At 42.6% G+C, this 13,342-nt stretch overlaps 1 protein-coding gene across 1 annotated transcript in view; it reads left to right on the top strand.

Annotated features, from left to right (window-relative positions):
- The window catches only part of LOC310990258 (Na(+)/H(+) exchange regulatory cofactor NHE-RF2), a 32,673-nt gene extending 25,840 nt beyond the window's left edge, over window positions 1–6,833 (top strand). Inside the window, exons 4-6 of the mRNA XM_083977564.1 lie at window positions 3,106–3,259; window positions 3,853–3,971; window positions 4,091–6,833. Coding sequence (XP_083833690.1) covers window positions 3,106–3,259; window positions 3,853–3,971; window positions 4,091–4,255 — 438 coding nt within the window. The 3' untranslated portion in view covers window positions 4,256–6,833. The remainder of the gene's footprint in view (window positions 1–3,105; window positions 3,260–3,852; window positions 3,972–4,090) is intronic.
- Window positions 6,834–13,342: the final 6,509 nt, after the last annotated feature.

The raw sequence follows: 13,342 nt of genomic DNA, 5'->3' as shown, positions 1-13,342 counted from the left end.
CTAATTGATTGATCTGTAAAAAAACAAAAAAAACTTTCATGCCTAGTTTAGTTGTTTCTGATCAACATACTGTGGAAGAGTCTAAAAATATGTAAACTGAGCACCGCCTCATATTATTTCTCATTATGTCTCAATTTGCTTTATTTATTCCTGTTTATAACTTTTTTGTATGGGTGAAAAGGAAATGTGTTTTAAGTGTTTGTGTTGTAATTCTCTTTCATTTCCTCTGGGAAGTTTTACTTGGCAAGATTTGAAGTGTCCTGGTTTCGTTCCAGCTCAATTACTTTTATCCGAGTGCATTACTGTAGTTTTGTTTGGGCTGAAAAATCCGAGCCCCTGTTGACTTGAGCTGGCTGTGTGTGTGCAGGTGTGTTTGTGTCACTGATAATCGCAACCATCTCTGCCCATGCGTCAAGACAGCGCTTGTGTTATCTGTCAGCAGCTCAATGGAGAGGTGAACAACCATAACAGATCCCCCTCTCCTCTCTCTCTCTCTCTCACTCGCTGTCTCTCGCTGTCTTCTTCTCACCACGCCCCATTACACTGGAGGTGTATCAGCGGCTCACATTGTAACAGGCTATGATGATGAGAGCTCAGCTTTCTGCCAATGTCTGGCACAAGCACTGACACCAGTGAACGCCTCATCAGCCTCTCCGCTCTGTCTGAGCTCAACCGTGCGTACGCCGCACCCCAAACATCACAATAGTGTGTGTGACATCAAAGGCCATACAAACTCGGGACGCACTTACTTTCCCTATTGTACCCCCATACGCAACTAATGGGGTTCGCGATAGCCCACAAATCAGCTCCACAGGGATGAGACACTGGTTTCCTCTCACACAGATTGACCCCTCTTGCTTTTAGCTAAATGTCTTGCCAGCTGTGATGAATCCCTGGGATTTCATTGATCTGATTTGTCCTCCATGTGGTGTATATTGTAAACATGTAGTTTTACAAGTAGATTTGAGTGCAATGTCTCATCAGATGTTGGATGAATTATGGTAAAGGTTTGTATATGCATTTAGGATGACCTGTAGTTACTTGGCTGAGAAGTCACCGTTCCCATTCGCCATTCACAATTTCCACAGGAAAAAAAAAACACGACAGCTATTCTGGGAACATTAAATTTCTACTAATTTGTCTACCAAAATCAGATTAATTCTAGCCAACAAATAGGCCATACAGTTGCTGAATCATGCTTTGTTTTATCTGGAACAGTTTGTACGATATCCTGGAGTTTCAGAAGGAAACAGTTCAGCTCATCATGTAAATCACTTGTCCATCCCCATGTTGCTGCCGCTGCTGTCTGCTGTGAGGTTTTGGTTTGTTTCTATGGTGCAAAACTGGAGACCACATCTCTCAAATCATACAGATCTCCTGCATCATATTTGCAGATGTTAGCATGCTTTTAACTAGATTTATTATGAGCAAACCCAGTAGTCTCTAGATGCCAGTCTTCACACACACACACAAACAAAACACAAACAAAACATCAAAAATTTGCCTGTGGGCCTCAGGTGGCTGGGCGCTCCATAACTGCGATGAGACAGACTCTATTACAGACTCTAAAATGCACACACACACACTCTAGTATCAATATGTTCCCAGGGGAATAACCCCATGAGAAATAAGCTTCTGTACTTTTCCTACAGCATGTATTAATTATCCCAGTGAGCAGAAACCGGAGTGTATTGTCTTGTGTGGGATGGACTGTTAATGAAGGGCTGTGAAACATGACACAACACCTGTTGTTTGGCTGAATACAAAGATGTTTATACTCGCTGTATCAAACTGTCTGTCTGTCTGTCAGAGGATGAGAGTGATCCCACACTTTCTTCATGTTTCTTCCATCTCATTTACACTGTTGTCCTCCTCCTCCTAGTTTCCCTCAAATTTATTTAAATTCTCCTGCATCTAAATGATTTGCCTTCAGTCCTATTTCCTATACGCTTATTTCACCCCCGTTTTCCTTCCCCCACAATAACAGAAAAGTTCAACTTTGTATTTTACATCCATCACGTCTGCTTGGTTCCTTCTTTTCTGATCATAAGCACTGAATTTTAAACAATTTCCTCCTCAGGGCTCTGACACCTGAAACCCCCACTTTACCTAGAGCCCAGGAGAGCCATCAATAATTGATTGTGTACCAACACTAACTTGGCGTGGTGCAAAGCTACCTGCATCAGAGAAGCCAAAGTCTAGACAAAGCTGTTGAAACACAGCATGCATGCAACATCTAGATAAGACCAAACAATTACAGGCTATTGTGTTGTGCTAACCAGAAATACTGTCAAATAGGCAGTCAGTCACTTTCACACACACACACACACACATTCATTATATCCCTTTGTTTAGCTGTTTCTGCTCCTATGACTGATTGTATTTAAGTACTCAAGAGGAGTTCTCTGTCGTAGATCATTTTATCTTCGAGCTACAAGTTGTTCTGTTGAAAATGTTCACAATTCAGAACAGGAGTTAGAGCAGCATCATGTGGACTGGTTCGGGCCATGTTGAATAGACCATAATCAGTATGTTGATGCATGGCTCCCCCTACTGTGTGCACAGGCTATCAGCATGTTATACACTTGAGTCACCAGTGAAAAAATAGTGGTAGGACACAGGTTCTCTCAGGTCAGGCGATATATTCAGAGAAAAACTGTGCAAGTTCTATTATCTGGAGAGGGTTTGTGTTGTATAAATTGGATTTGCTTGTTTATAATTTAGAAATACAGATGAAGATGGCCCATTGCTCTTGCTGGGGCAGTGTTTGCAGACCGTGCCTATATGTTTTGATGTTGTCTACATATTCAGCCTCTGTGGCAGGAAGTGAGACATTTAATGTAAATTAATCTGGGTCTGATGTAATATTTTAGTACCTCCTTTTTTTATATATATAAATTATCAAAAGTAAATCTGAAATTCCCATTTGTGATTATGTAGATTGATGAAGAAAAATATTATTATTATTATTATTATTATTATTATTATTATTATTATTATTATTATTATTATTATTATTATTATACATTTTTGCAGGAGGCTGCAACATTACAAAATGTGAAAAATGGAGGGGGTCTGAACACTTTCTGTATCTGTGTTCCTCAGGTAAATGGCGTGAACATTGAGGGCATGCGTCATGCAGAGGTGGTGGCCTTCATTAAGAAAGGAGGGGATGAGACCTGGTTGCTGGTTGTGGATCCAGACACAGACGAACACTTCAAGAGGAGAGGGATCATCCCCACAGTCAGTCATCTCAAAGGTAGGAGTGCATGACCCCAAAAAGGCCTGTTGCATACAAATCTGAACTTCCAGGATGCACTGTTCCAAGATGTAAACCTAGGCATATTATTGGAAATCCATAATTCATCATTTTCTACAGTGATGAGTTGTGTTGAGTGAGAACTTGAGAAAAGAGACACATTTAATGATTACTCACTTCTTTGTGGAAATGTATTTGTATTATTTTCACATTTAGCTGCACTAACTCAAAGATTGGAGGTTATCCAGGCAATCCAAAGGATGTAAAACGATTCCACATACCAGTAGTCTTACATAGGTCCTGCTATAATTAGCACTTAGTGACATACTACCGTCTTTTCTCTGACACTTCCTCAAAAATTATGAGGAAATTACAGAAGATAGTGTGACCAAACTTGCTAATGCTGCATAAATCCAGTGTAGAAAATCACGCCTGATCCTCCGTTGAATTACGTAATAAAGAGGAAAGACTTACAACAAACCTTGTATGACTTGTCAATTGCCTGACGACATCCCTTTGAATATAACGTCTATGTAAAGATGTTACAATGGAGGGTACAGTGATTTGTATGCATTGTGTGATTGTTTTCACAGACTATGATGGTCCGTCCATTTCCAACGGCTCCCCCAGCCCTCAGATCAATGGCAGCTCCACCACACAGTCCATCAGGTCGACGCGCTCCGACCTCAGCAGCCAGGGCAACAGCACACAGGTGGGTGTGGGCATTCATGTGTGATGCTGTGTTTGGTGCTCTCTCTACATGAAAAGATGTTTCTCTCATCCTCTCTGTCTCTGTCTCCCTCTCCGATAATCCCTCTATCTCCGGTCTAGCTGGCGGACGATGAGGGTGGCCGGCTGTCGGACCCGTTTGCTGAGATGGGCCTGGCTCTAAGCGCCACGGCAGCAGAGGAAAAGCTGAAGGTGCATGCCAAAGAAAAGAAGAAGGCGCCGCAGATGGATTGGATGAAGAAATACGAACTCTTCAGCAATTTCTGAGACGTCCACCCTCCGAGGACACTTCAGAGACCAAAGGACAGAGCTGTCTGCAACCATCCACGTGGAGGCGGGAGAACGTCCCTCTTTTAACACAGATCAGTTTTTTTTTTCTTATGAAACAACTAAGATGACTCAATGAGGAGGATCAAAGAGGATCATTTGTTCTTGGAATATACAGGGACAAAAGGATAAATTGTCCAATGGATTTTTACTTTCTCAGCCACTTCAGAGACTCAGCTACTTTTTCCTCATCAAAGTACAATAAAGTGTTGGCTGACTGCAAGAGATGTTGTCACACTGGTTCATCCCAGAAAGCTTCAAAGACACATACTTGTATCACATGGAAGCCTTGCAGACAGGTTTTCACGAATTTGCCTAAATCCCTTTCACATTTTCTCTAATAAATCACCCCAACCTCCCTATTCCCAGAGACTTGTTTCAAACACATGGGGGTTATTTTTATACTTAAAAGGTATATATAAAAAAAAAAAGTACCAATAAACAGTATCCCATCACCATGGGCTGCATTTTAAAATATTTTTATGGACACTGTGACATAAATGATTGTGGACATTGTGGGAGTTTTGGCCCAAACTTGGCAGAAGATCACTGTGAACGAGCCGAGACCCTCCACCTCCAGCCCGCTGGGATGTATGATAATAACCACTGACAAAGAAAAGGATGCCTGTGTGTACTGGTTATGTATATTGTATTCTATATGTATTTGTACTTTTTACATTGAGATAATTAAGAGGTCATCAGCCCAAGCCCAGATACACACCAGCCGAACCGCTTTTAGATCAGCCCTGCTTTATCCAGAAAGAGTCGATATTACACGTATCACCCACTAACCTCTTTTCCCAGATTATGCTCCAGTGCACACGTGCACGTCAAAGGGAAGCACCACTAACATTGAATATTTTCATAAAGCAAATAATGGAAACTGGAACCCAGCGATGGAGGAACGCCGAGGTTTCTCAGGGCAAGCGACATCATGAATAAGTTTTGCGTTGTGGAGAGCTTGATGTGCACAGCAGGGGGCAAACTTACACCACAAACAGGAGCCTCTTTTGGCAGTTAGACTGAACAGAGTTGATGTTTATCCTGATGTCATTCATCATCTCACAATGTACCCAAATCAGAAGTTAATTCAGTTTAGGTGAAGGAAGGAAGCTCAAGATTGTTTGAAGATTTATACTAAGTGGCAAAGGTCAATCTGAAGGAAGGAAGTAATTACTCAGATGTAACATGAAGGATGATTTTACTTTAATGTTGTTGTTGTTATGTTATTTTTACATTTTTAACTGTGATTGGAAGCTGGCAGAGAAATGTGAAGGCAGACAGCTGGGGTGATTTTATAAGCAGCTCTGGAAGGAATATTTAAAAGCTGGCAAGGAAGCCAACTACTAATGAGTCAGTATTAGAGATTGTACAGACTACATATAAGTCTTCATGAAGGAATAACTCCAGAAAATTAAACTGAATAATTTTAGAAGGAATGTTTCAGTCAAGTAAGGTGCTAAAGCTTTCAGTTGATGAAGTTTTATGGTGAAAGGATGAAATTAAGATCTTTCATTGATGGGTGGAATTGGCCTGGTGGTACATTTCACATCAAAGGGATATCGTAGTTTAAGTTTTGGGAAATACTCATATTTGTTGTGTAAAGTTAACCAAATCCACTACCAGCAACTAAAATTGACACATTTTCTTTGTAGTCAACAGCTTTTGTACAGATGGATCACATTTTACATGTTATAATTATGAGCTTTAAAAGTGTTGGTTTCATCACAGCTGCACAGGGCCAGGCTGCCTCTCTGTTTTGCCCGGTTCCCAGTTCAGCTAAGCTAACCTGCTGCACAGTGTAGCTTTGTGTTCGCCACACAGAAGTGAGAGCGGCGTGGATTTTCTGATGGATTGAATATGCATATTTGCCAAATGTCAGACCATTCCTTTAATTAAATGAGGGGGCAGGAGCATATGTTAGGTTAAGACTCAAGAGTGCAACTAGCTAAAGGTGCAGTGTGTGTGTGTGTGTGTGTGTCTGTATGTGTGTGTGTGTGTGTGTGTGTGTGTGTGTAGCATGTTGAGGGTTGGACTGAGTGTAAGGGACGTGCAGAGTGAGGTCAGAGATGCTCTGGAGGATCTAGTGAAAGAGACTGTGGGAGCCATGGAGCTTACTGAGGATTATTACACACATACAGAGACAGCTGTCATACACATACTCACGCACATTTGAGTGTGTGTGCACAGAAGATATCCACGCCACTGGCTAGCCCTGGCTGTGTCGGTATTATGTATTACAGCGAGTTGGGGCTGCAAGTTGGAGGAAATGTCAGTGAGAGACGTGAACAACATTTCTTTTCTTTTTGGTTCCTATTCACACCCTTAGTTTGATCTTACACAGCCCACGCTAAAAGTCTTGACTCATCTCTGAAGAGCATGAGGTCTGTGTGTGTCGTCGGGTTCAGTATGTCACAGTCACAGAAAAGCATGTATATACAGTAAAAACATACAGTATCTATGGCAGGTTGCATTTTTTTCAATAAAGTGTGACAATTGCGTTTTTGAATATATCAAATTGTTGTCATCAACTCTCATTACCCTCTGTGTTTCTGTCCTGATGAACCTCGAGCACTTGTGATTTTGTTTCCTGCCACTCTCTCAGACGACTTTGTCTTGAACGTCTTTGTGGGACTGAAACTGTCTGCGACTGATCTTTTTCTCTCACATTCCTCATTTTTTATTGGTCTCATTTGCTCCTGTTTCCTCTCACTCCCCTTCAACCCTCGCCCTCTCTGTGTCTCTCTCGCCGAGGATTATGTCGGCGTACAGTTTCAACCCTGTTCTCAGAGTCCTCCACCAGCCAGCTGCTGTGAGCTTTCAGACCACACAAAGGTTAAACGGAGGTCAAACCTGGTGTGTTTGTGTGTGAATCTGTGAGTGAAGGAGGTAAGGAAAGTGTGTGTCTGTACTGTTACAGTATTGTCTGACTGCCTGTGGTGAACAGTTTGTGGTTGTATTTTATCTACGTTTACATCTTCAGCATAATTGATATGTTGATTCTTAAATAGACAGCGCTGGAGAAATACTCCGATTTTTTAATGACGCTTGAGTTCAGAAGTTGTATCAGAAAAATGTAAAAGCCTTTGTAGGATAGACAAATTCACTTTTTGATTATGTATGACCTTATTTGATGTAGTTAGTTAACATGGAGCTAGTTTTAACTACTGCATTTACCCTTAAGGTAGTTTAGTCCAAAAATAAAGCACATTCCACAGGTAGCCTACATATTCATCTTGTACTTGGGCACTTGTGCTCATCCGATGATAGTAGTAGTAGTAGTAGCAGCTAGTGGTAGTAGCAGTAGTAGTGGCAACTGGCTTTGAAACCATCTTAAAAGTTTTTTTTGGGGGGGGGTCTCTCAACAACACACAGCGATGGGAAGTACTAAGTACTTTTACTCAGTCTAAAAAGAGGAGTATTGAGGAACTTGTACTTTAATTGAGTTATTCCATGTCATTGTACCTGTCAAATATGCTCTTTTTACAAAGCTGCATTTTTAGAATAATTTTGCAGATTTTGATTAATAAACCAAAATCAACAAATAAATGACTATGGGTTAAAATTAGACTTCATTGATTCACAATCTTCCCAGCAGTACTTAGGAAATGAAAATTGACTGTAGCTTTACTAGATGTAACATTAAACTAATTGAATCAATTTGTAGCCTATAATCCACCCACAATTGTGTGAATGGGTCATTCTGCACAATGGGTAAGTACTTGTACTTTTGTTACTTGAATAATATTTTGATGTTAATACATTTGCACTTTTTCATAAGTTTCATCGTAGGCCTGAATTGATTTGGACTTTTGTTTTCACACTGTCTCGTTGCTACTTTCACCTCGGTAAATGATCTGAGCACTTTTTCCACCCCTGGCTCATAGATTTCTGAAACACATCTATGAGTCAGTTCACACTCAACCAAAAAAGGACAACTACAATTCAACAACAACTTGAGAGACAAAACAACACAAAAAAGAAAAAGAAAAAAGAAAAACACTATAACGAAAGAGTGTCTGTCCACTAGGTGGCAGACCACCAGCATTTAGCATCCAGGAAGTAGGCCAAATCTTGATAGCATAAGGCTGTGGGTACATCCAGTGCCCTACCTGATCTTTGTCGAAATGTAATGCCACACGTGGGCAAATTATCAAGCTCCCTGGAGGTTATAGCAAGGCCGAGCAGTGACGCCAGCACATCAAAGGACGGGCCCAGTTCAAAGCAGTCTGCAATTTCAGAGCAGTAAAAGCAAAAGAACAGAAGCAGAGAATAGAGCCACAGGTGGGCACTTTCTGTTTAGCCTGTCTCAGCCATTGCAGGCATTTCTACTTACTATTGATGATAGATGATTGCTTGTCACGCACCCTAGGTTCCTGTTCCCCTGCAGCCTCCTGGACTTTAATTTAAGTTCAGTTCAGTTTAAACAATTTTTTACCTGTGTTTAGCCTAGTTTTTATTCTCTTTTTATTTTTTTAATGTATTTTTTCTTTCCTCTGTCCTCCAACCATGTTCAGTATCCCACATCCCCAGTCCCATCCCACCCAAGTTAGAGTGCCACCCAATCAACAGTGCCAGAGCTGCCCGGGATGCAGCGGTGCCCACAAGGAGAAAGAAACCAGAGACTGACAGGGAGGGGGAGAGACAGAGAGAGAGATGGGGAAGAGGGGGGGAGGGGGGTTCGTCCCCATGGCAACTGTGTGTTTTTTGTTAGTGCTTGTGAGTCAGACAAGCAGTGACTCACAGTCAGGAGGAAACACACACACACACACACACACACACACACACACACATACACACAGTCACATTCATACTCACACTCCCACTCACTCGGGAAGCCAAATAAGGACAGCTACACCAACAAGCACAGAGAGGGAGAGCGAGAGGGCAGGAAAAAAGAAAAGAGAGGGGAACGAGTTTGAGAAATTGTACAAACCCAGAAAAATCAAAACAGAAACAAACAAAAGGAAAAGCAAGAAAGAGGAAAAGGAGCAAAGGCAGGGCACAGGGATAGTGTATATGTGCCAAAATGGAGGGAAGCCGAGGAGCCAGAGGGCACGAGTGCAGGCACATACCCTCTCCCAAGAGCAGCCTTTGCATGGGTGGGGGTAGCGGAAACACACACAGACACACCCAGTTTGTGCACACCTTGGCTTAACTTACTTAACCAGCCGTTTATTGTCTGACGCCTAAACATGTGGGAGGGCGACCTGGCCGTGCACAAGAAAGTACGAAACTATCTAATTTTGCAAACCTTTTTGTGGGCGACAAACTGGAAAATTTAACCAAAACTGAGCTGAGTCAGTCGCAAAATGCACTGTGAAAATGACTAGTTTGATTATTCTTGAGTTCGTCATTTCTTGTTTCCTCTGACTGACGGGTTTATTTTCCCATGACCTGTTGCCTGTAGTTAGAGTTGATGAGGCCCTCAAGTGATGAGACGACTGCAGCTTTATTTACGCTGCAGGTTTATGTGTGTCTCGGCTGTGATTCACGTGCAGTTAGAAGGCCGTGGTTTAGCCCGCACTAAACATGTGTTATATGGCTCCTGACAAAGTGGCAGAAAAGAGACCACCATGCAGACCACTCATCCTCCCTGCCGAGATGCATCTGTGTGCTGTTAGAGATTCATAAATGTCGCTGAACTGAAAGTTTTCATCACTTCACATCACAAAGCTGACAGCTGACCTTCACTCTGTGACTTTATGACTCTCTCTGTGTCTTTCTGTCATTGGTTTTAATCATTTTTCATTCAGTTCAACTCAGTCACATCACCAAATTTAGTTGTAAGATTATTTGTGAAACACAATCATAGTAAAATACAGTAATATACAGAAGTAAGTAATCACCTATATCTAAATTAGAATCATATTAACTCAAATTAAGCCCCCCCCCAACCCCCACGTCTTCCCTTACTTTCATCCTCCTTTTACATCTCCAATGGCTGAAGTTCAGCTCAGATCAGCCAATCAGAGAACGGCGTTGCTGATCCTTCTTGTCAAGTTTATCTCCACCAGAGATAACATGCCAGAAATATCACCTGCCCTCCAACGGCTCTGAGTTGCTTCACTTCACTTTGCTTTTCTTTTTTTTTTCTTCTTCTTTTTTTCAGTTTCGCAACGCAGGTGAAACAAGCGCCCCAGATAAAGACAAAATGTCTCTGTGTTTTCCCAACAAGCCTCAAAACAGATGCCCCTTAATCTACATCGTGCTGCCCCACGCACAGCAGCAGGTGAGCAGCAGGTGGAGAAGGCACACGGCATGGAGGTGGCAGGTTTTATGAGGGAAGAAACACGGGGGGTCAAAGGTCACCGCTAAGTGGGCAGAACAGCTGGGAAAGAGCGTTACAGAGGCTAATGCTGGAGCCGGGAAGCTAACGAGGGAGGGCGGAATGTGGTGCGGGGCTGTAAAGGGTACAGGAATTGGGGAGAGCGTGTGTGCCTGTTAACACACAAGTGATTAATGGGAGAGAGGAAGTCACCCGGCCGTGTGTCACTCCAGATGATGTCAGCGGTTGAATGGAGGAACAGAAACACCATATGGCTACAGATAGGCTTCCTCTCTCATTGATCGACACAAATAAACACAGAAAATGACTGTCTTACACATACAGTATGCTGCTTTTAATCAGTTCCTTAAACGCTAAGAAAGGGACATATCCTCAGGACACGTTGTCCAACTTTACTTCATTCTAATTTTTTTTTTTCCTAATGGGTCACTTCTGTTTCTTCTTCCTGTTTTTGCAGCCGTTACCAACACTACTAGCTGCATTCAGCTTATAACTAGTGACTAATGCAATCAAAGAGGGTTTAATGTTCACAGTGATGAAGGAGGGATTGGGAGAAATGGAAAAGTAGAAGTAAGTATTGAAAATCTCATTCAGAGTGATGAGCTTCAGCGCAGCAGTGACTCTCCTTAGCCACTCTTGTTTTAAATATATCATCCTCTCATCACACCAGCTGCTCTACTCCACATGCAAACTTTGTTGTTGCTGTATGCAACAGTAAGACCTGGACACACATCAGAGATGGAAAAACGATATCCAAGTTAACTGATTTTCTGGTCCAGAAACATTTTTAATGGATCTTTTTAAATTTCATTTTCTTCTTAAAGGATGCCCAAATTCAATAAGATAGAAATAGCATGTCTATTTTTGATCAACTGTGAGCATAATAAATGTATTTAAGTTTTCTGTTATTTGAATGTTATGAATGCGGGGATAAGCACGCAGATTGTTTATATAATCTTGTGTCTTTTGTTTTTTGTACTGTACTCATCCCACATTTCTCAGACCAAACCTACACCCTTGGTAATCTTTATTCACCCACTAACGGAGAGGCGGGAGATTGAGAGAAGACACCGCGATCTTGAGCATATCTGTTTCTAATCTTTCCTTCCCTCTTGCCTCTGTGCTATGAGCTCACCTCGAGAAAATCCACCTCTGTTTCTTTCTGTGTTTTCGTTTCCTGAGAACTCGCCTGTTCACCGGGTTTCACCACCAACCAGACCACGACAGCTGGAGCGCTCTGCGAGTGTCCAGCTGGGCCATCAGCTGGTTGGCCAACAACAAGATGGATGGATGGATGGATGGATGGATGGATGGATGGATGGATGGATGGATGGATGGATGGATGGATGGATGGATGGATGGATGGATGGATGGATGGATGGATGAAACCAGGAAAAGGAGATGAACAGAGGGGTAGGGGGTCAGAGAAGGGAGTTAGAGGAGTAGGAGAAAACAAAAGAAAGGCGTCATTAGAATAAAGAGTGAGAGAGGCAGTGGTCAAGTCAAGTCAATGAGGGGAGCGGGACAGAAGAAAAGCGAATGAGAAGGAGGGCGGGGGGGGGGGGTTGTAAAGGTGGTCTGGGCTGGATATTTTTAGCATGTGAAGTAGGAGAGGGCGGTATCTTCTCAAGGGGTTTTTCCAGAGGAGTATATTTAGAGTGGGGATGTGTAAAAAAGACAGAGGGAGAACAGGAGGGATGTAGGCTACACTGTACACTAATGCCCGTCTGATGTAAGAGTCTGCAATAGGACCACACACATTTTTTTTTATATTGGCTCTGTGGCACTCGCCTCGCTATATCTGCCTCTTACTCATTCACCTGTTGACTCACCCGATCACACACCAAGCACACACACGTGTACAAATGTACGCACACAATCTGGCACCCTAATACCTACACATGTGTGTACGTGTGTGTGTTTACTTCAAATCCAACACACACGCTGATGTTTCTCTCGCTTCGATTCACACTCACAGGCCTCTCACGAACTCCAAAACATACAGTGCACACACACACACATTCTTGACCCAGTTTTCCAACAGGGGAGTAGCTTCTTGACAGTGAACGCCCTGTAGACAGGTTGAACATTTAAAACGGTCGATGCCCAACAGCTTTTCAGCACATCAACTAACACCAGGCATTCCAGACACCGCAAATCAGACAGTGATTTTCCAAATACTAAAGCAGCTAATGTGGTGTACAGCCGAAGAAAGCGGGAGAGAGGGAGACAGCTGAAAAAGCAATGCTAATAATAATGAGAAAAATGAGAGAGGGAGAGGGAGAGTGAGAGCAGTGTGGTCTCTGTACAGCTTGCTAAGGATAATAGCATGCATGCTGGCTGGGGTAGACAGAGAGAGAGAGCAAGAGAGAGGGAGAGGGAGAGACGAGAGCACAGAGCCGCAGTGACGCCATTGTGGTTCCACAGCACTTCCTGTCTACTGCCACAGTGTTTGTGTGTCTTGTCTCCATGGCAACTGCCAATACATAAATACCAGAGAGGTAGGAGAGAGGGAGAGAGGGAGAGAGAGAGAGAGAGAGTGTAGGAAAAAAGAAAATAAGGACAGACCCGGTCAAAGTCAAGTGGATCCATTCTGAGCCTCCCTATAACTGGCTGCTTTGAGCTCATGCTGGTCTTTTAGTGGACTTTATGACCGAGTGCTGGACTGGTTTCCAGTGACTTCGTCCAGCATGAATGAGGTACAGAAATGTTATGATGACCTCAAATGTCCCAGGATT

This window comes from Trachurus trachurus, assembly GCF_905171665.1.
Source record: "Trachurus trachurus genome assembly, chromosome: 8".
NCBI lineage: Eukaryota > Metazoa > Chordata > Actinopteri > Carangiformes > Carangidae > Trachurus > Trachurus trachurus.
The sequence above is the reverse complement of the archived record's forward strand: the minus strand, read 5'-3'. Positions and strand labels throughout refer to the sequence as shown.